Source organism: Eschrichtius robustus, chromosome 2 (genome assembly GCF_028021215.1).
Source record: "Eschrichtius robustus isolate mEscRob2 chromosome 2, mEscRob2.pri, whole genome shotgun sequence".
NCBI classification, from domain to species: Eukaryota; Metazoa; Chordata; class Mammalia; order Artiodactyla; family Eschrichtiidae; genus Eschrichtius; species Eschrichtius robustus.
Window position 1 is genome coordinate 151,153,297 of NC_090825.1, and position 23,366 is coordinate 151,176,662.

Genomic DNA, 23,366 nt, shown 5'->3' on the forward strand with positions numbered 1-23,366 from the left:
GTCATAACAAAACACCACAGTCTGGGTAGCTTAAACAACAGAAATTTATTTCTCACCGTTCTGGAGGCTGGAAGTCCAAGGTCAAGTTGTCAGCAGGGTTGGTTTCCTCTGAGGCTCCTGAGGGAAGAGCCCGCTCCAGCCTCTCTCCTTGGCTTGCAGAGCGCCGCCTTCTCCCTGTGTCCTCACAGGGCTTTCACCCTCTGGGCAGGCCTGGTGTCTCTCTGTGTGTCTAATCTGCATTCCTTATAAGGACACCAGTCAGATTGGACTGGGATCCACCCTAATGGCCTCATTTTAACTTAATTACTCTTTAAAGGCCTGATCTCCCAATACAGTCACATGCTGAGGTACTGGGGTTTATTTAGGGCTTCATCCTGTGAATTCCGTGGTGGACACAACTCAGCCCATGACACCTGACAAGGACCTGGTAACAACACCAACATGGTTCTAACCATGTTTAACTGTGATACCAGATGCAAAAAAAAGCCAGGACAGACCTTGAGGCCATTACTCTAAGTGAAACTAGAGAAAGACAAATACTGTATGATCTCACGTATACGAATCGAAGAAAACTGAGCTCATAGAAACAGAGAACAGTTTAGTGGTTGCCAGAGGTGGGAGTAGGGGGGATGGGAAAGGTGGTCAAAAGGTACAAACTTGCAGTTATAAGAGAAACAACTCCTGGGGATGTAATGTACATCGTGATGACTCTAGTTAAAAGTACTGTTTTCTTTTTTTTTTAAACATCTTTATTGGAGTATAATTGCTTTACAATGGTGTGTTAGTTTCTGCCGTATAACAAAGTGAATCAGCTATACATATACCTATATCCCCATATCTCCTCCCTCTTGCATCTCCCTCCCACCCTCCCTATCCCACCCCTCTAGGTGGACACAAAGCACCGAACAATACTGTTATTTAATTTGAAAGTTGCTAAGAGTATAGATCTTAAAAGTTCTCATCACAAGAAAAAAATTGTAACTATGTGAGGCGGTAAATGTTAACTAAACTTATTGTGGAAATTATTTTGCAATTTATACACATATCAAATTACTATGTTGTACACCTGAAATTAATATAAAATTATATGACAATTATATCTCAGTAAAATGGGGGGAAAAAAGGAATCCAATATCTCAGGTATAAAGCCTCCCTCCTCCTTCCCTCTCACATTCCCGGGAAGACCTCAGGCCCGGGCCTTACACCTGCCTTGAGTATATTCCTATTAACTGTGTCAGTAAATGGTAGGTGCTTCCCTTCCACACCTTCCTTTGCTCGTCATTGGAGAATATGCTAGAGCGACACTATAAGAGTGATCACATATCTCCGATTTTTGTGGACAATCATGGTTTCAAAAATTCTGTCCTCTTGTCCACCTAAGAACACTGGTATTTTTCATACTACAGGTTCCAAAATGTGGTTCAGAAATCATGGTCACGGTGCCTGCCATGCCAGGATGGCAACTTGGAGGGCCGGGGAGGGCGTGGCAGGTGGCAGGTGGGGAAAGCCGGCAGCCAGAAGGAGGAGAGGACAAAGAAAAAGACCCAGGAAATTTGTATCTCTAGAACAAATTCCCAAATAGTAAGAGTTTACTGTAGCAGCAAGTCCTAGCCTCTAGTTTACTGCTAAATCTAGTCCTCAAGGAGCACAGCAGTCAGAACATTTAATACAAAATTTCCTAGCTCTAAAACGGAAATATTAATACCTGCTTGTTGTGTTTGGAAGTTATTTCAAAAAGTAACGCTAATATCAATAAAGCCCTTTATAAACGAGCTAAAGGAACTCTGTAAGTATTACTTTTGTTTGTTTGTTTTTCCATCACTCTTCATAGCTGCCAAGCAGTAACGGCTGTCTTTGTACTGAATCCCGGAAGTGTCTCTGTATCCTGGAAGTATTGCAATGATCGTCTTCACACCTGCAAAATATTCCTGCACCGTGTACGCAAATGATTATGGCTCCGCTCTCGGGCCTCATCTGGGAGCTACTGCATGTGAGGATCAAATTGATACACATTAGGGCATCCTCAGCGGTCTTTGGCAAAGGCCTATAGATTACCTCGCTATCCAATTTGTTAACTGGACAGCAGAGCCTGAGTGGAAGGAACAATGCGCTCGTCAGTTGGGAAAAGCTCCTCCAGGTATCAACAGATACAAGCAAGGCAATCTCACTGTGCAGGTTGATTAGAACTGGGTTTGTATTTTGGACAATAAACTCTACTTATGATAGTCTCCCAGTCATTAAGTATCTCTGCTGTAAGAGAAAACGGGGGCTATTAACTTCTCCAGATAGAACCCGAGGGAAAAGTGATCATTTCTTTTATAAGCAGAAGGGAAGGTTCTGCTCAATAAAGATCAATTAAACATCTCTGTTAAAAGACTGCTTGGAGCTGGTGCCAAAGGAAATTCCACTGTATTAACCCGTGCTCCCTCCAACCCTCCCCAGCTCTGTAGCTTGCGCTGGGGAAAATTGTAAGAGGACGCTGGCTATTGTAAGCTTTATAAGGTGACAGTAGCTCTCACATCCGTGGCTGAATGATCTTTGATGTTGAGTGACTTTTCCTGCATGTAACAGGGGTATTCCCAGAGGATGGCAGGCAAATCAAACGCTCCTCTGAATTCAGCTGAGCATCAATCATCCTCATGAGGGAGTAAAAAAAAGAATATAACAATAGGTACCGGGAAAAATGATATGGTGGTCTGAGCTAGTAGTTCCCAGGATGCAGGAAGAGTTTTGGGGGCCCTAGAAAATCCACTGCATAAAGAAAACCCGCCGCAATCTCCACCAGCATCTTATAGTTACCACCTCATTCTTGTCCTTTAAAATACAGTGTGCTTCTACTCTCTGGCTTAGACTGCATCCTCTCATGTAAATTCCATCTGTTCTTGCTTGAGGGAGGGCAGACACAACCTTGACTTTATCCTCTTGATGAGAGTGATGTTTCATGGTGTTGGGAGGATTTTCATTGGGTCAATTGCCTGATTGAGACATAGCCTTAGTGAGGTGACAAATAGCAGGCATTAATGTCTCTTTTTTAATGGTATGATGAATGGTCTAAGAGAAGGGTCAGCAAACTGTAGCCAGCCGCCTGTTTTTGTAAATAAATGATTGGACCACAGCCAGACCGGTTCGTTCATGAATTTTCTCTGGCTCCTTTTGCGTCGAGTAGTTGTGACAGAGACCTAATGGCCCACAAAGCCAAAGATACTCCCTGGCCCCGGCCACCCCTGATCTAAGACCGTTCCCACAGTCCTCTGATGATAAGAATCACCTGCATCATTTGTTCAAAAGACAATTTCTGGGTCCAGCTTGGAACCCCTGAGTCAGAATCTCCAGGGAAGGGGCTTTGGGAAGGTAGAGTGAACAAGCTTCCCGGGTGATTCTTATCCCCAGGGAACTACTGGTCTCAGGTGTGCCTGCCTACCAGGTAAGGAGGAGGTTTTCAAAGAGGCAGTGGGGGTGGGGGTTGGGCGGAGTTTGCCTTGGAGAGTACAGGCCTCACGGTTTCACTGCTGGGACTGCATCCCAGCTCCGCTTCTCCCCGAGCTTCGCCACCTCGGGTAAGTTCCTTTTAACACTGTTTCCTCCGCTGAGAAGTGAGGGTCATGGTGCCCGGTTGGCAGTGTGTGTATATACGCTGAGAGCCTAATCCAAGGCTCGGTAGTGGTCACCCTCACTAAGAGGAGCAGCGCCATGTAAACACAGAAGACCCCGCTGTGGAAACATCTCATAAATAAGACAGGCCCAGCGGGGCTTTTCAGTAGTCCACGGTGTACAACTGTTTTCCTCAGAAGGAAAAACTCCCTTAAAGGGATCTCCCATTACGTTCAGGACAGTATACGGCCCTTTAGAAACTCAATTCTCCACAGAATGCTGAGTATTGCAAGAGGTTATCATTGGCTGTTTTAGGATATAGCTGAGTTTGCAAAGGAATATTTAATGTCATGATTGAAAACTCTGGTACTTAGCACGAGACAGACATATATATATATTCTGTTTCTGAGGTTAATGTTTTTAAAAACTCTTTGCCTGACGAGATCAAGCAATTTCAGCCATTCGTGTAGCTGTTGAAAGGCAGTTTTTAGATAAATTGCGCATAAATCCTTGCAAGATACAGGACCCAATAATACTTCAGGTTACCAGGGAGTTTCATATTTTACGAAAAGGGGGAAAAAGTCAATCTTGAATCTTTTAGTCCGATGACCAAAGAATTGCTCCATTGATTTTGTTCAGCTCCTCAGGTGGGTGTGCAGTTGATCCTGATTGGATCTTATTTAAAGTTTACTTTTTCTGGGAAGTATTAATTCGAATGTAGTATGGGTAATACTGGATTACTAGAGCCTCTTTAAAGCCACTTTACACAGCTTGTGTAAACATCCTAGGGTAGTTTCCTCTTAACATTTTCACAAATATAGAACTTGAGTTTGCTGTATGTTTTCCTCTTTTTAACAGAAGAGGGAGGTAAAGGCTTGGCTAAACAATGTACCTAAAACCCAGGCTAGAGAGAAATGGATTCATATTCTTAGAGGAACAGGTAAACAAGAACAGCATGAATTCTGCCAGGTATGATTTAGGTTTGTGAAGGAAGGAAAAAAAGCACACTTGGCAAATGAGTGTGGTTTGCTGATTTCTTTATTTTTAAACTTAGTTTTAAACGAAAGTACCAGTGAGACCCGAGAAAAACGAATCTGCAGAGGGCAGGGGGAGGGGTAGTCTTCATTTTTATTACATGCAGTGTTGGAATCGTGCTGTGCCCTGAAACACAGCTGGATGAACAGGGTAGTTCAGGGTCTGCCTGGATTAACTCCTTAAGCAAATTTCTAGGCTGCCAGGCCGGCTGGTTGAGCTCCAGGCTGGTGGCTAGTGGTGCCGTGTTACTCCTTTCCGCTCACCTCAAGGCGAAAACCCGGAAGTGCCGACCACCAGTAGCTGCATGTACGCCTTGTGGAATGTCCAATGCTGAGAGATTCTCTTAGGCTCATGCCTCCTGTGCAGATGCTCCCCACACACACTCCCCCGCCCAGCTCCCAGAGTTCCCATGGCTCACACCTGGTGCCAGCCAGCAGCCGCGGACCTGCCTGTAGGTCCTCGTGAAGGCCTGCTGCTCGTCCTGAAAACCTGCTGCTACTCGAGAATCCAGAGGGGCTGCTCCTCATGGGGCGCCGTCTTGGCTAGCGGCTGCCTATATCTTCTGTGGGCTTTGCCTCCGTAGTTTCCAAGGGGGCAAATGGGGGCTGCCGGGCCTTATTTGACGGGAGACATGAATATCTGGGCTAGGTTCACTTCAGAGATTCATTGTTTTCCTGATAGGTATGAGTGATAATTTTTGTTTGTTTTGTATGTGGGTGGGGTCATGGAAATACTTGGGGATGGTAATCAAACTCAGCTGAACTGAGTTTGCTGTCACTTAGCAGTGTGATCTTGGACAGGTCTTTTAACCTTTCTGGTCTCCATCTGTAGAATGGGAATTACAATACTAGTCTCATTTGCCTCTGAGATTGTCATGAAGAGACAGTGAACTACATATACGAAAGTGCTTTCAGAATGGCAATGTACTCTGTATGCAGTGTGTGTGGCAGATAGCATCCCAGTTTGAATTTCAGTGAGATTCAGAACTGTGATTAACAAGGCAAGCAGAGCCAGGATGGGGTGAGGCAAGCAGGGTGGGTAGGGCGCTAAGTGAAGGAGGCACTCCCTCACGGGGGTGTTTACATGCGGCTCTGAACCAGCAAGACGCTGAGAGTCAGTGTCTCCCTCAATTTTGCACTGTAGTCACCCTGCTTGCCTCACCCAAACCCCTGTCCTGAGTGAAAGTAAAATACATGCCCATGAAAATTATACATGTGATATACACTTTTGTTGTGACAAGGTCCACCAGTACCTAATCAACCTTGACAGATGTTACCGCTGGGACAATTTCTGGGGTGTCTTTCCTGGCGTTTTTCATACATGTACAACCTTAAACTAGCTTTTGTTCTCACCTCATGGGCAGCACAGAAACATGGGGAAGAAACACCAATCTGATCTCAAAACCTCATGCGTGTTCTAGATCTTTGTCCTGGGTGTATTTGTAGACTCTGTGGAGGGGTCACACAGCACATGACACGGCCAAACATGTTGAACCTACGTCACCCAGCTTTCTCTCCCGTACACCAAGTCTTCAGTAGCTGCTCCAGGACCTCCACCTCCCCCGTCTTTAAAAACTCCAGGTACTTCTTTTCTTCCATCTCCTGGTTGGCTGGCTGGCTGGCTGCCTGCCTCTCTCATCCACTACTTCCTCTTTCATCTCTTCTCATGAAGACTAATCTGGCCATTTGAGGACTCTTTATCTCTCTTACTGTCTCCCAGATCAGTTCCATAAAGGATCTGGGTGGTAAAAAAAGACTCCCCTTCAGGCATGGGTATGAGGGAGAAAGGTTGTCAGTAGCTCCATAGGTTTTGTTCCTGACATGTAATATCCATATGTACCTCTTCCCGGCCCCTCCTCCACACTTTTGAAATGCGATCACGCTGTCCCTAATGTCTTCTAACTCAGCGGTCCCCCACCTGTTCGGCAGCAGGGACCGGTTTCCTGGAAGACAATGGTTCCACGGGGGAGGGGGCGGGGGGCTCAGGCAGTCGTGCAAGCGATGGGGAGCGGCAGATGAAGCTTCGCTGGCCTGCCCGCTGCTCACCCCGCCTCCTAACAGGCTGTGGAGCGCTGTTCTAACTGGCATTGTGTCACTTAACGATGCATCGCAGAGCTCTCCAGTGGTACTTCCAAGCTGATGTCATCGTTTTTAACAGCTGCCTGTATTCTACCCTGTCAGTGTGTCATAATTTAACCCCTTCTGTACTAGGAGATGTGTGTTTCTCCTTTTTCACTCTTGCAAATAATCCTCCTACACTTTTCACTTCCTTGTGTGCTTAGAAGTTTAATTTGCTGGGTCAAACAGGATGATGTGCATTTTGATAGCACATTATGGGAAGGTTGATTGTGAGCACGGCATGGGCTCTGTCCCTGGTATTTTTCTTCCTGTCCAACCTCCGCTAGATTCACCTTCACATACAGTTTTCATTCACAGCTTGAGGGCTGTAAGTAACAACTGTCAGAGTTGTTTTTCTAAAATACCCTCGGTAAGCTATCGTGTATGGCACCAGTGTGACTGCTTTGGGAATGGTAGCTCCCAGGAGGAATGAGATGTTTCCCCTACTCCATATGGACCATCCTGCAGTTTGGCCTGCGGAGGCCTCGGGGTGCTTGAAGGCGCAGGAGAGGGAGCTGTGTGGACCCATCGCCGCCCAGTGGCCGCTGAGAGGACGACGGCCTTGTTCGCAGGCTCAGGCACCAAATCCCTGGGAACTCCTAGGAATGCTTGAGGGGCACTTTACTGGAGGCTGAAGTCCTGCGTGAACAGCAGGGAGGTGGGAGCTAGTGACATCTGGGCTACTGTTACAGTGACTCCATGTGCAGCCATAGGCTGGCGCCTGGGGCAACTCAGGTGACTGTGGCTTTGGAGTGAATTTGCGTTTTATGGCTCACATGGTATCTACAGATATTAGAAGGAGACAGCAGCAATATGCCAGGAGCAAGTCGTTTCTGGGCAGTGCTTATCTGCCTTCAGGGACCTCTGCCATAACTCTGTGGTCCATAAGTTGGGAACCACTGAGGTGGGATATTGGAAAGCTGAGTGCAAATGAAATCATTAACTCAATGTCAAGGGGAGCGTGCTCTTGAAAGGAATCCTGGGGTGAGTTCTCACCATACGGAAGGAACACCCGGTTGTTCCCATTCAGGATCCTAAAATGACTCCCTAATGTAACAAATCAACTTCTCTGGGCAGCTTGTTACCCCTTCATAACGAGTCCCCACCCTATAATGAGCCCTGTTTCCTGTGGCTCTGATCAGGGCAGGTGCTGTCACTGCTATCGGCAAACAGAAGGCTTCTTTTTGCTTCTAAGTCATTGCTTCTGCTTTTTGTACCTCCGTGAAACGCCACCTCCGTCCCTTTGGTAATCTAAAGCCTACCATCTTTGCTGCCCTTCTTAACGCCCACTGCTCCAAGTCCTCTCAGCAACTTGGGCTTTTAGTGACTTTGGATTTTGTGAACTCCTGAAGCTTTTACACTTGGTGTCAGACATTTGCTGTGGTCTCTGTTTCGGGTCTGTCACTTGTCTTCTCGGCTAGACTGTGACTTCTGACATCAGTGATGCTTCATGTTTTCATAGCTCCTTGAAGGGAGTTGCTGGACACAAAATAGTGTAATATTTCAGTGACTTGCTGCATGATAAAAAAATGAAAGCCTTTTTGTAAATGGAGATGTTCGTATATTAGATCTGCTTTATGTAGACATTTTAAAAATCTTTCATTCATTCAGTCACGCATACACACGCACACACGCACGTACACTCCTCATACAGGGCTGGTCACAGGTGTAGGCGCATAGCCTTCCGCTTAGAACAGAAATGTGTTCCTGCGAAAAGCATGCCCACCAATGTGGACAATCAAGCCGATGGTTCATAAAAACGGAGCCAATCTGCTTGGATCGAGACTGGGCATCCAGACCCCGTGGATCACGTGTCCACTTTCCCAGGCCTGGCGTGCTGCTCGGAAAACACTTGTTGGGTGAGTCGTGGTCATATATCTATTGGATTCAGCTCTGCTTCCTCTTGCTCTGCTTTGTGTTGACTTTATGTGAACAGTGGATTGCTGGCCTCTGGGTTAAGGGGAGTTATTTAATGCACACAGGCCAATGAACAACCACTAACTGTTGCGAGTTCAGGGGATCTAATATCTTGGGAGGATTTATACCAATTACTTAACTGCCTGAATACCAACCTTCCTATTAGTTTTATGATAAGATGCGCTTAGGTCTCAGGTTTATCCCGAGAAGACAGCCTTATCCAAATCATCTATATTTTAGCAGGCAGTACCAAACTTCAGGCCTCAGAAACACATTTTAAATAATTCTTGCCATGCCATGTATTTTAAGTATCATTAAAAAGCCGCTTTCTTACTTTTAAAAATATGTGTGCAGTAGATTTTGTGAAGCCTATAATAAGCCTATGAAAAATTGATTATTTTCCCACAGGTATAGGTTCAGATTTTTATTCTGCTTGCCAAATGAAAAATCTAGTATGCGTGGGTCCTTTATCTTATTTATACCCTCTGAATAGAATCACCATGTTCCCAAACAAAGAGAAATGGGTTACTCGGATTGAGTAGCCTAATCCCTTCCTGTGGTGGGCAAAGGAGTTTGTGCAGCTCTAAACTAGGAAGCATGGATTTCCCTTTCAAATGCCTCATTTTCTTATTCTTTGCCTTTCAGTCAGCTCCATGTAAACTGGGTCAGAATATAGCATGGGTGCTGAGGTGAGTTTCGGCTGCTGGTGGAATGTGCATGTGATGGAAATAGGTCGCTTTAGGACCCAAGGATGATGCAGAGAGAGGTTTACAGTCAAAGATGATAATCGTTCTGTCCTTTAGTTAGCATTCCTGGTTTCTTTTCTTTTTTTTAACTGAACAGTATGTGCCAGTGGCCCCCACGTACTTTCGTCTCAGTTCTCTGGCCCTCATTGCTACAAGTTGGTTATGGCGTTGGCTGCTTTCCCAGCATTCATTCTCTCCCTGATCATGAACCATGGCTCAGCACCCTGGTTGAGGGATAGGGAGGGATGGGGTATCATCATGCTCCCCTGTGCCTAAGTCTCTTCTGAATTACTCCCTCTCCACCCTTCCATCTGAGAGTCCTGGATACTTGTTAAGCCCCCAGAACAGACGAGGTGGGGGAATTGGGCACCTTGTGCAGGTGACAGTGGCATAGATATAGCGCCTCGCCCATAACTAAGGTGGGACTAGAAACAGCCTTCTGAGCTGGGGCGGCGGGTGAGCACACAGCTCTCACTCCACAAACAAGGATGAAATAGGCAGCGCACAGAGGCTCAAGAGACCGCTGTGATGAGTAACTCTGAGTACAGGGGGCCACGGCGGTGCTCTGTGAGCTTGGACACTTACACTGGGGCTACATTGTGGACAATCTCAAGGACCATGGTGGTGAGTGTGAACCGATTCGGCCTTGAGGGGCCAGGAGGGCTTTTCAGCTGGAGACTTTTGAGAGTGTGATTGGGCCCGCGGCTTTTGAAATTGTCTTAAAGAGAATTGAGAAGTTGTCCTGTTTAGTGGTTTTAAAACTTTGCTTTGATGATCTCCCCGAGGGGCTGTTCTGGTGGGAGGATCTGGGGAAAGAAGCCGAGAGGCTGGAACCTTGGGCTCCTTTTCCCACTGATTCAGCAGTTCCACTTCTGTTTTACTTCTTGAGCTGCCAGGTAAGAGTCCCTTCATCCATCCTTTCCTCTGTCCTTTCCTCCTTTCCTCCCTTCCTGTGGTTAAATACATAAGTTGGAAACTTTTGTTAACTGTTTTTAAGTGTACAGCTCAGTAGTGTTAAGTATACTCAGTGTTAAATAGATCTCCAGACTTTTTCCTCTTGCAAACTGCAACTCTAGTCTCTTTCAATAACAATTCCCCCTTTTCACCTCCCTCCAGCCCTTGGTAACCACCATCCTACATTGTTTCTATGAATTTGACTAGCCAAGTAAGATTTCTTTTCAAAAAGCAATCAAGCAGCTGAGAAGGTTTGATAGCCTCCTGATGTATCCATCATTCCTCACTGTCTGCACCCGCCCCCCAGACAGTGAGGAAACTGAAATCCCAGAGGTCCTGGGAGGCCCAGGTGGCCACACAATGCAGATGTTATTCACACGGATACTTAAGCCGGATTGCCAGGTTCACATTTTGGCTCTGATGCTCTGTATGTGACACTGGGCAAGTGATGTAACGCAGTGCCCCAGTTTGCTCATCGGTTAAAGGGACGTGATGGTAACAGAATCTGCTTTATAGCCTTGTTGTGAAGATTAAGTGAGGTAATCTACACAAAGCACTGGGAATAGGGCCTGACACTTATGTCTGCTCTGATTGTTAAGTGACTTCCTAGCATGACACAGTTCCTTGTAAGGAGAGCTGTGGCTTTGGGCCTACAACCAGCTCCCGTGGTGCATGTCTCTTGAGTTTCCACTTAAGACTGAATAGATCGATAGCTTTGACTGGCAAGGTTTCCTCCTGCACATCCCTATCTTTCATCTAGGGCATGCCATTGATCTTGAAGGATGCTCCATCAATATCTTAATCCTCAGGGGGAAAGTCATGCAGTTCACATCACACAGCACAAGAAGGCCGGTCATGCGATGGCATTAATTCAACAAATATTTATGGAATGCTTTGATGTAAGGACACCTGGGGTAGATGCTGGGGACACTGAGCAAACCAGCCCCAAATCCCTGCTCTCGAGGAGCTTGTGTTGTCTTGGGGCAAACCTTTGTAATGCAGCCCTTTTAATCAATGAAATGTTTTTCCTGAACTCATCTAGCTAAGGAAGATGAAAAGTTTGCTTAAAAATATTCAGGTTTGGAAAGGAACGCTCTAGACCTGTTGCTGATGGTGCTTTCGAAAACTGGTTCGTAAAAATAGACACTAAACATGGCGTAGAAATACTGGTGATTTCAGATTTGAGGCGATTTTTCGGATACAAAGTTTGCAAGTCGGTTTATCTCCAGTGCTTATTCTGGGGTTGCGTGTGCAGTACAGTCCCTCATACTTAGAACTCGGTAAGGACAGCATAAGACTCACTTTACCTGTGCTTCAATCAGATGTCAGGAGGAATGTGGGATTCCTCCTGCCTACGCCTCTCCTGGGCTTCCTCCTTTCCTCCTCAATGTGGGCAGATGACATTCAGACTCAGAGGAAGCAGAAGCAGGGGTAGTGCGGTTGGGACTGATCTTCCAGAGGGAAGAAAATAGGAATTGCCATTACTGGCTGGGGCTTTCCAGCTACAAGAAAAGATCTGCGGTACAGATATCATGCTGCTTGCTACCTCCTTGGCTATTTGGGTCATAGCCGGTGCTGTAAAGCACAGCTCTTCTTTCCTGGGGTCCTACAAGTACTTCATTGGTAGGTACTTCCCAACACAGCATTTCCAGGGTGCCACTGCTAGTCAGTCAAGGTTGCTGGGTGATAGGCATCCCATGTACTGTTAGAAACTGCTGGGACCTGTGTGGCGGCCTTAAAGCTAACGGACACAGTCACCCGCAGCCGTGGCCCATTGTTCATTGCCCGCTATCCCCACTTGTTTCCCGTTAAGAGACTGCTATTTTGTTCAGCTAGGGTGGAGAACCCTTGATCTTAGGGAGCAGGGGGGCCCCTCTTTTAACCCTAAGGGATGAAGCGTGGAGGTCTGGGCCAGTTGTAATAAACCCATTCCCAAACCCAAACCCAAACCCATCCTCCTTTACAACTCTAAGTGTCAATGTGACACTGGCCAACGAGTCTGGTGGTTTCTAGGAAATATTTTAAAAAATTTCCCATGTAGGACTTCCCTGATGGCGCAGTGGTTAAGTATCTGCCTGCCAACGCAGGGGACACAGGTTCGAGCCCTGGTCTGGGAAGATCCCACATGCCGCGGAGCAACTGGGCCCGTGAGCCACAACGACTGAGCCTGCGCGTCTGGAGCCTGTGCTCCGCAACAAGAGAGGCCGCGATAGTGAGAGGCCCGCGCACCGCAACGAAGAGTGGCCCCCGCTCGCCGCAACTAGAGAAAGCCCTCGCACAGAAACGAAGACCCAACGCAGCCGAAAATAAATTAAGTAATTATTTTTTTTTAAAAAAAGAGAGCTTTAAAACCAAAGGTCAGGGGAATGACTGCTAATGAGTTTGGGGCTTCTTTTTGGGAGGATGAAAATGTTCTAAAATTGATCGTGGTGATGAATGTACCAAAAGAATTTAATTGTACACTTTAATGGGTGAATCGTATGGTATGTGGATTGTCTCTCAATAAAGCTGTTATTTAAAAAAAAAAAAAAAGATCTGCAGGTAGCTAGACTTAAATTATAAAAACAAATATTAAGCCTGCCAAAAAAAATACATAGGGGATAAAAATACTTGTTATATTTATGCAATTTTAAAATAGCTAAATGCCGTGTTACTGCACAAAATTTCACTGGTTAGGAAAAACAACAAATTGGAAACAGTGTCTGCCTTCAGGAGTAACTGGATGGGACAGAAGAGACTTATTTTTTTCCCTGTATACTTTTATAACTTCTGATTTGATACATGTATTAAAAAAATAAGTGTACATATAATTAGTAACAACAGTGTCATACCTCTCCTTAGTACAAGTATAAACTCCCAGGTTGCATATTTTGTTCTGAAAAGAATAAAGAATGAAATATATATGTTTTTAAAAATCAGTCAAAGGAAGTAAAAAACTGAAAGATTCTTACATTTGTCTCATCTCACACTAAAAAGCATTTAGTCATTTCTCTGTTATTAGGCATTATAATCAGGCAGAATTCTTTCTTACCCAACAGTCTGACACATCTTTAAACAATGACACAGTTGACCATTCCCTCCTCCTTGAAAACTTCCTTTCCTTCATTTCTAGTACATCGCATTCTCCTGGTCTTCCTCCTCCCTCAATAACCTCTTATTAATCTCCTTTGCTGAATTCCTCTTCATTTCCCAAGAAGGTGTCCAGAAGGTTAAGTTCCATGAAGGTGGGAATCTTTGTCAGCTTTGTTCACTACTGTATTCCCAAAGGCTAAAAAAAGTACCCAGAACCATACTCAATAAATAACTGTTGAATGAATACATGAGTGAATCAGCACCTCCAGGCTCACATTTTGAAAAGCCATAGAAGTAAACTATATTCCACATAACCTTTATGCTTAATCTACTTTATTACATTATATTTCTCTGAACATTGATAATCAATACACTGTTTATTATTTGATTAGCCAAAATACTTCATTCCCTGCTCTTTCTCCATCAATGTGTTTTACACAGTATGTGCAAAACGCACATTTAACAGCTCTTACACTACTTCTAAAAGCATAAACGTAGCATAGAAAAAGAGCAGCTGTTGCTATGGGAATTTTCACTTTTGTTTCTAGTATTAATGTTGAATTAACACAATGACATACTTTAGTAATTTTTAAAAAGGGGGGACACCCCACTAGACTTAACTAAGATATCACAGTAAAGACAACACCCGGAAAGTGCCCGAGGCCCGCGCGCGCCCGAGTCGCACTCCCCGGAGGCTTCGGGACGCCGACCGGGCGCGGTCGCGCGGGGGCGGGGCTCGCGCTGACGTCGGCCCGGGGCGGGGCTGGAGAATCTCGCAGGGGGTGGCGCGCGGTGACGTGGGGCGTCCCGGCCGAGCTGTGGCTGTGGTGTTGTCGGCGGCGGCGACGGCGCCCGGGCAGCAGCGGTAGCGGCACCCCTGAGCAGGGTGAGAGGGCCGCGGTGGCGGCAGCTCGGGGTCGGGCGGCGCCTGGAGCTTCCCGCCCGTCGCTGGCGCTAGGCCCCTCGGCTCTCCTCCGCTCGCTCCTCCTCACGGCCCTGGCTGGGTCCCGGCAGCGCGCCCCCGGGCAGGGCGGAGCCGTAGGTGAGGCTGGCGGGCGTGGGGCTGGGGGCTGGCGGGCGGGGGCTCTGTGCTGCGGGCAGGCGCGGGCGCACACGGCAGGCGCCGGGCGGGCGGCGTCTGTCTCCTCCCGCTTGCCGTAGGAGGCGATGCGGCGCAAACAGTGGGCCGCCGCCTCCGCCGCTGCTTCAGGGGGCCAGTCACGCAGAGCCCGGGGCGGGCCGCCCCTAGGAGCCTGGCGCCCGCGGACAGGTGGGCTTCCCGCCCGGAGGCCCTCGGGCTGCCCGCATGGCCCGGGAGACCCCGCCAGCGGCCTGTCCGCGGTTCGCCTCGGCGGCCGTGGAGGGAGGGCGGCGCGGACGGCCGTCCCCGTCCTCGCGGGCGGCGCCACCATGGAAGTCCTTTACAGGTCTTTTAAAAGCATTCTGTCTTCTCTATCTGGTCATATTTTTTTTTCTTTTCTTCCTGCCTTCCTCAGAAAATCTCTACCTACCTAGCTTTAGAGCAGGAAATTATCCGATTGAATTCTAGCTGTTTCTTTAACAAGAAATTCTTTGTAATGGTATAAACAGAAGAATCTTTGTGTGAACGAATAAAAATGACTCATTTATGTTTATTCTGCATCTGTTATTAGTCAGGTTTATGGCTTTTATTTCTTAAAATCGTTCTAGAAATATTTATTATGATTTTGCTCCTTATATGTTTATCTGCATTATTTTGTTATTTGCATGGAAGTTTCTGGACTGTTTCCAAACAAATTCCTTCGAAGGGATTGTTTCTGGCACACTGTTACTTCTGATGCCCTTACATTTGTCAAAAAGAAAATGAGGGTTTTTTGGACCTAAACTGAGAATTATTATAGTGGAGGGAAGATGAGAGATGTATTTCTTTAACTGCCATTTATGTTTGATCCTGCGAGAGTACAGAATTTTTGATGGGTGTGTCTTCAATTTTGTGGACCCAGGCGTTGCCCACTGCCCAGCTCCTCTGACTATACCTGACCCAGATGCTCAGTTTCTGTGTTTTCTGTATTGATCGTAGGTGGAGGAGTTACTGATGGCCATGGAGAAGGTAAAACAGGAGCTGGAGTCCATGAAGGCGAAGCTGTCCTGCACTCAGCAGTCACTGGCAGAGAAGGAAACTCATGTGACCAACCTTCGGGCCGAGAGAAGAAAACACTTAGAGGAAGTTCTGGAGATGAAGTAAGTTTTATAATATTGTTCTTCAGGCATATGCTTAGTTGAAATACTTGTCCTCATCGCTTTCATCTTCTGGCCCCGTTTGTCACGCCTGACACACTTAGCCTAATTTTAATGCTCACTTGTGTTTCTCACTCCTTAGAACAAATTTGGGACAAATCCTCGTCAACTAGAAACTTTTTTTGCCTCCCTGTCATTGAATTCTGCAGTCCTCTAGAGTGTATGTATCCGTATGCAATTGTGTCTCTGAAATTCCTAAAACCTTCTGGAAAGTTCTGGCAAGTTGTTGAGCTTTCTGAGGAAGATAACCATTGCTCCTGAGGTCATACGATGGCTAGGCAATTTTTAAAAACATTTTTTATTATAAACATTTCCAAAGGTACACAAAACTAGAGAATAGTATAGTGAACCTCCTTATACCCATCCCCCATATTTCACCATTAACATTTGCCACACTCTCCAGTCAGTTTTGACAAAATTGTCACTTTTAGCAGAACCATTCTTTACATCATTTTCGTACTTTCCAGGCATCTTGCAGCTTCCTTGAGATAGTCTGTTGTGAAGGCTGTATATATCTGCTGTGCAGAATACAGCTGCTGCTTTTTCTCCTCTGTGACTTTGAAAAGTTCTGGTTTCTTTCTCTTCAGAACAAGTATGTCTCTTTTTTAAGTCCCTTAGTACTTTCTCCATCACTCCAATCCCCACCCCTGTGTAATTGTCCTGCTCTCATTTTACTGAAACCAAGTCTATGCTGGGACCCCTCAGTTACCTTCATCACCTCAGCAGTTACCTGTGTTCTTGTCGTCGTCTCTTCTGACTCAGAGGAGATACTGTCTCTCCTTCACCAAGCTCGCTTCTTATTTCTATCACAGATTTAAGCTCTGGTTCCCTCCTCTGCAATCTGTCTCCATTAATTTTCTTTCACATAATCTTTGCTCACTTTCTGTTAGTTCCTTCTTCTCTGCAATAAATACGCACTCTCTCTGACCTAAAGTAAACAGTCTTTCTGAGCCCAGCCAGTGCTTGAAGCTAACATCCCCTCTTCTTTTCTGCTACTTTGAACTATCAATACATGTTGAATATGAGAATTACAAAGTAGCAGAGGATCTTGCCATGACACCTCAGCATGAATTTTCATGGGGCATGATTGTTTTGATATCATGACGGCAGCCCAGGAGTTGAGGAAACAAATATCGGGGTGTCCCCTGTGCTTATGGATTATTAGGACACAGTGGGAGGTTAAGAGAGCCTGATCTTTCAGAAAAGAATTGCAGGTGATGTGCTCTCGGAAGTGACAGATACTGGAGCCAGAAATAGGTTGATACGCAGGGAGAACGGGGGGAATTTAGGGTTCTGAGTATCGTGATGAGAAAGTTTGCTTCTTACGAGCAGGTTAGTAGAAGCAGTTGAAGACAAGGTTTTATCCCTGATGATAAGAACATAGAGGAAGGACGGGTATAATATTCGGGAATACACGGTATCGATGTGATACTCCTAAGCACAAACAGGCCCTGCTAAAGCAACGGTATAGGAGTATTGTTTCCTTTTCTCTGTGTACCAATATCTTGACTTGACTTGTCACATCTTTCCCACTCAGTTCAAGTGTCTATAGCAAAACAGTGGTGGATTTGTAAAGGAATTTTCCTTTATTGTTAGGACTTTGAAAAGATATGAAAGAATTTTTTTAAAGAATGCTTGACTTTAAACCATTAAAAGGGAATTGCGTGTGATTTTTTTTTTTTTTTTATTATTGTTATTATTTTTGGAACCACAGTACTAAACTTTCTTATGGACTTCCCTTGCCAACCCAGGTTAGAGATTACATTTCAGAAAAATACTGTGATTTGCAAAACTGTTTTTGGTAAGATCAAACACTCACACACTAAGGCATGGGATGAGTAATTAAAGTATTCAGAGAATTTATAAGTGGTATAGAAATTTGATGAATAAACATTAAATAAAAGTTCTAGAAATAAGGTGTTAAAACCTGGCTCTGACAGGTGACCTGTCTCTTAAATCACCTTCCTCATTTGCTCAGGAGATACTACTACAGCATCATGCTGTTCTTAGATTTTCTACAAGTTTTTTGTCATGCAGATTTACTGACTTAAAGTTTTTAAAGTAGTCTTTGCTTTAATTTGCACTTAAATTTCTCCTTGTTGTTGTCTCTCATTTTCATATCTTAATAAAATGGTTGTTTAATACCTTTCTTTTAACAAATTAAGCACTTCAGGCCTAATCGTCTATCCAAACATGCTGTTGAGAGTGGTGGCTAATCCCAAACTCCTAATGTATCCCTCCTCCACACTCTTTTCTCCTTTGGTAACCATAAGTTTGTTTTCTATGTCTGTGGGTCTATTTCTGTTTTGTATATAAGTTCATTTGTATCTTTTTTTTTTTTTTTTTAGGTTCCACATATAAGCGATATCATGATACTTGTCTTTCTCTGTCTGGATTACTTCACTTAGTATGATAATCTCTAGGTCCATGTATGTTGCTGCAAATGGCATTATTTCATTCCTTTTTATGGCTGAATAATATTCCATTGTGTGTGTGTGTGTGTGTGTGTATGTGTGTGTATACATATATATGTATAAATATATAAAACACATCTTCTTTATCCATTCATCTATTGATGGACATTTAGGTTACTTCCATGTCTTGGCTATTGTAATAGAGCTGCAGTGAACACTGGGTTGCATGTATCTTTTTGAATTATGTTTTTTTCTGGATATATGCCCAGGAGTGGGATTGCTGGATCATATGGTAACTCTATTTTTAGTTTCTTCAGGAACCTCCATACTGTTCTCCATAGTGGGTGCACCAATTTACATTCCCACCATCAGTGTAAGAAGGTTCCCTTTTCTCCATGCCCTCTCCAGCATTTATTGTTTGTAGATTTTTTTGATGATGGCCATTCTTACTGATGTGAGGTGATATCTCGTTGTTTTGATTTGCATTTCTCTAATAATTAGCAGTGTTGAGCATCTTTTCATGTGCCTTTTGGCCATCTATACGTCTTCTTTGGAGAAATGTCTATTTAGATCTTCTGCCCATTTTTTGATTGGGTGGTTTGTTTTTTGATATTGAGCTGTATGAGCTGCTTGTATATTTTGGAGATTAATCCTTTGTCAGTTGCTTCATTTGCAAATATTTTCTCCCATTCTGAGGGTTGTCTTTTCATCTTGTTTATGGTTTCCTTTGCTGTGCAAAAGCTTTGAAGTTTCATTAGGTCCCATTTGTTTATTTTTGTTTTTATTTCCATTTCTCTAGGAGGTGGGTGAAAAAGGATCTTTCTGTGGTTTATGTCATAGAGTGTTCTGCCTCTGTTTTCCTCTAAGAGTTTTATAGTGTCTTGCCTTACATTTAGGTCTTTAGTCCATTTTGAGTTTATTTTTGTGTATGGTATTAGGGAGTGTTCTAATTTCATTCTTTTACATGTACCTGCCCAGTTTCCCCAGCACCACTTATTGAAGAGGCTGTCTTTTCTCCAGTGTATATTCTTGCCTCCTTTATCAAAGATAAGGTGACCATATGTGCGTGGGTTTATCTCTGGGCTTTCTATCCTGTTCCACTGATCTATATTTCTGTTTTTGTGCCAGTACCATACTGTCTTGATTACTGTAGCTTTGTAGTATTGTCTGAAGTCAGGGAGCCTGATTCCTCCAACTCCATTTTTCTTTCTCAAGATTGCTTTGGCTATTCAGGGTCTTTTGTGTTTCCATGCAAATTGTGAAATTTTTTGTTTTAGTTCTGTGAAAAATGCCATTGGTAGTTTGATAGGGATTGCACTGAATCTGTAGATTGCTTTGGGTAGTATAGTCATTTTCACAATGTTGATTGTAGATTTGTCCATTTCTTCCAGGTTGTCCATTTTATTGGCGTATGGTTGCTTGTAGTAATCTCTCATGATCCTTTGTATTTCTGCAGTGTCAGTTGTTACTTCTTTTTCATTTCTAATTCTATTGATCTGAGTCTTCTCCCTTTTATTCTTGATGAGTCCGGCTAATGGTTTATCAATTTTGTTTATCTTCTCAATGAACCAGCTTTTAGTTTTATTGATCTTTGGTATCGTTCCTTCATTTCTTTTTCATTTATTTCTGATCTGATCTTGATGATTTCTTTCCTTCTGCTAACTTTGGGGTTTTTTTGTTCTTCTTTCTTTCTTTTTTTTTTTTTAAACATCTTTATTGAAGTATAATTGCTTTACAATGGTGTGTTAGTTTCTGCTTTATAACAAAGTGAATCAGTTATACATATGTTCCCATATCTCTTCCCTCTTGCATCTCCCTCCCTCCCACCCTCCCTATCCCACCCCCCCTATCCCACCCCTCTATGTGGTCACAAAGCACCGAGCTGATCTCCCTGTGCTATGCGGCTGCTTCCCACTAGCTATCTATTTTACATTTGGTAGTGTATATATGTCCATGCCACTCTCTCACCCTGTCACATCTTACCCTTCCCCCTTCCCATATCCTCAAGTCCATTCTCTAGTAGCTCTGTGTCTTTATTCCCATCTTGCCACTAGGTTCTTCATGACCTTTTTTTTTTTCCCTTAGATTCCATATATATGTGTTAGCATACTGTATTTGTTTTTCTCTTTCTGACTGACTTCACTCTGTATGACAGACTCTAACTCCATCCACCTCATTACAAATACCTCCATTTCATTTCTTTTTATGGCTGAGTAATATTCCATTGTATATATGTGCCACATATTCTTTATCCATTCATCCGATGATGGACACTTAGGTTGCTTCCATGTCCTGGCTATTGTAAATAGAGCTGCAATGAACATTTTGGTACATGACTCTTTTTGAATTATGGTTTCCTCAGGGTATATGCCCAGTAGTGGGATTGCTGGGTCGTATGGTAGTTCTATTTTTAGTTTTTTAAGGAACCTCCATACTGTTCTCCATAGTGGCTGTATTAATTTACATTCCCACCAACAGTGCAAGAGTGTTCCCTTTTCTCCACACGCTCTCCAGCATTTATTATTTCTAGATTTTTTGATGATGGCCATTCGGACCAGTGTGAGATGATATCTCATTGTAGTTTTGATTTGCATTTCTCTAATGATTAATGATGTTGAGCATTCTTTCATGTGTCTGTTGGCAATCTGTATATCTTCTTTGGAGAAATGTCTATTTAGGTCTTCTGCCCATTTTTGGATTGGGTTGTTTGTTTTTTTGATATTGAGCTGCATGAGCTGCTTGTAAATTCTGGAGTTTAATCCTTTGTCAGTTGCTTCATTTGCAAATATTTTCTCCCATTCTGAGGGTTGTCTTCTCATCTTGTTTATGGTTTCCTTTGCTGTGCAAAAGCTTTGAAGTTTCATTAGGTCCCATTTGTTTATTTGTGTTTTTATTTCCATTTCTCTAGGAGGTGGGTCAAAAAGGATCTTGCTGTGATTTATGTCATAGAGTGTTCTGCCTCTGTTTTCCTCTAAGAGTTTGATAGTGTCTGGCCTTACACTTAGGTCTTTAATCCATTTTGAGTTTATTTTTGTGTATGGTGTTAGGGGAGTGTTCTAATTTCATACTTTTACATGTACCTGTCCAATTTTCCCAGCACCACTTATTGAAGAGGCTGTCTTTTCTCCACTGTATATGCTTGCCTCCTTTATCAAAGATAAGGTGACCATATGTGCGTGGGTTTATCTCTGGGCTTTCTATCCTGTTCCATTGATCTATATTTCTGTTCTTGTGCCAGTACCAAACTGTCTTGATTACTGTAGCTTTGTAATATAGTCTGAAGTCAGGGAGCCTGATTCCTCCAGCTCCATTTTTCGTTCTCAAGATTGCTTTGGCTATTCGGGGTCTTTTGTGTTTCCAAACAAATTGTGAAATTTTTTGTTCTAGTTCTGTGAAAAATGCCAGTGGTAGTTTGATAGGGATTGCAGTGAATCTGTAGATTGCTTTGGGTAGTAGAGTCATTTTCACAATGTTGATTCTTCCAATCCAAGAACATGGTGTATCTCTCCATCTATTTGTATCATCTTTAATTTCTTTCATCAGTGTCCTATAATTTTCTGCATACAGGTCTTTTGTCTCCTTAGGTAGGTTTGTTCCTAGATATTTTATTCTTTTTGTTGCAATGGTAAACGGGAGTGTTTTCTTAATTTCACTTTCAGATTTTTCATCATTAGTATATAGGAATGCAAGAGATTTCTGTGCATTAATTTTGTATCCTGCTACTTTCCCAAATTCATTGATTAGCTCTAGTAGTTTTTTGGTAGCATCTTTAGGATTCTCTATGTATAGTATCATGTCATCTGCAAACAGTGACAGCTTTACTTCTTCATTTCTGATTTGGATTCCGTTTATTTCTTTTTCTTCTCTGATTGCTGTGGCTAACACTTCCGAAACTATGTTGAATAATAGTGGTGAGAGTGGGCAACCTTGTCTTGTTCCTGATCTTAGTGGAAATCGTTTGTTTTTCACCATTGAGAATGATGTTGGCTGTGGGTTTGTCATATATGGCCTTTATTATGTTGAGGAAAGTTCCCTCTATGCCTACTTTCTGCGGGGCTTTTATCATAAATGGGTGTTGAATTTTGTGGAAAGCTTTCTCTGCATCTGATGAGATGATCATATGGTTTTTCTCCTTCAGTTTGTTAATATGGTGTATCACGTTGATTGATTTGCGTATATTGAAGAATCCTTGCATTCCTGGAATAAACCCCACTTGATCATGGTGTATAATCCTTTTAATGTGCTGTTGGATTCTGTTTGCTAGTATTTTGTTGAGGATTTTTGCATCTATGTTCATCAGTGATATTGACCTGTAGTTTTCTTTCTTTGTGACATCTTTGTCTGGTTTTGGTATCAGGGTGATGGTGGCCTCGTAGAATGAGTTGGGGAGTGTTCCTCCCTCTGCAATATTTTGAAGAGTTTGAGAAGGATAGATGTTAGCTCTTCTCTAAATGTTTGATAGAATTCGCCTGTGAAGCCATCTGGTCCTGGGCTTTTGTTTGTTGGAAGATTTTTAATCACAGTTTCAATTTCAGTGCTTGTGATTGGTCTGTTCATATTTTCTATTTCTTCCTGGTTCAGTCTCGGTAGGTTGTGCATTTCTAAGAATCTGTCCATTTCTTCCAGGTTGTCCATTTTATTGGCATAGAGTTGCTTGTAGTAATCTCTCATGATCGTTTGTATTTCTGCAGTGTCAGTGGTTACTTCTCCTTTTTCATTTCTAATTCTGTTGATTTGAGTCTTCTCCCTTTTATTCTTGATGAGTCCGGCTAATGGTTTATCAATTTTGTTTATCTTCTCAACGAACCAGCTTTTAGTTTTATTGATCTTTGCTATCGTTTCCTTCATTTCTTTTTCATTTATTTCTGATCTGATCTTGATGATTTCTTTCCTTCTGCTAACTTTGGGGTTTTTTTGTTCTTCTTTCTCTAATTGCTTTAGGTGTAAGGTTAGGTTGTTTATTTGAGATGTTTCTTGTTTCTTGAGGTAGGATTGTATTGCTATAAACTTCCCTCTTAGAACTGCTTTTGCTGCATCCCATAGGTTTTGGGTCGTCGTGTTTTCATTGTCATTTGTTTCTAGGTATTTTTTGATTTCCTCTTTGATTTCTTCAGTAATCTCTTGTTTATTAACTAGTGTATTGTTTAGCCTCCATGTGTTTGTATTGTTTACAAATTTTTTCCTGTAATTGATATCTAGTCTCATAGCATTGTGGTCAGAAAAGATACTTGATACAATTTCAA

At 43.4% G+C, this 23,366-nt stretch overlaps 2 protein-coding genes across 2 annotated transcripts in view; both read left to right on the forward strand.

The window, feature by feature from the left end:
* The window catches only part of LOC137758964 (uncharacterized), a 45,556-nt gene extending 42,435 nt beyond the window's left edge, over nt 1-3,121 (forward strand). Inside the window, exon 4 of the mRNA XM_068534910.1 lies at nt 1,832-3,121. Coding sequence (XP_068391011.1) covers nt 1,832-1,949 — 118 coding nt within the window. The 3' untranslated portion in view covers nt 1,950-3,121. The remainder of the gene's footprint in view (nt 1-1,831) is intronic.
* Nucleotides 3,122-14,719: 11,598 nt separating this feature from the next.
* Nucleotides 14,720-23,366, forward strand: part of LOC137759766 (ELKS/Rab6-interacting/CAST family member 1-like) — a 137,516-nt gene continuing 128,869 nt past the window's right edge. The window contains 2 exon segments of the mRNA XM_068536383.1: nt 14,720-14,859; nt 15,492-15,652. Coding sequence (XP_068392484.1) covers nt 14,739-14,859; nt 15,492-15,652 — 282 coding nt within the window. The 5' untranslated portion in view covers nt 14,720-14,738.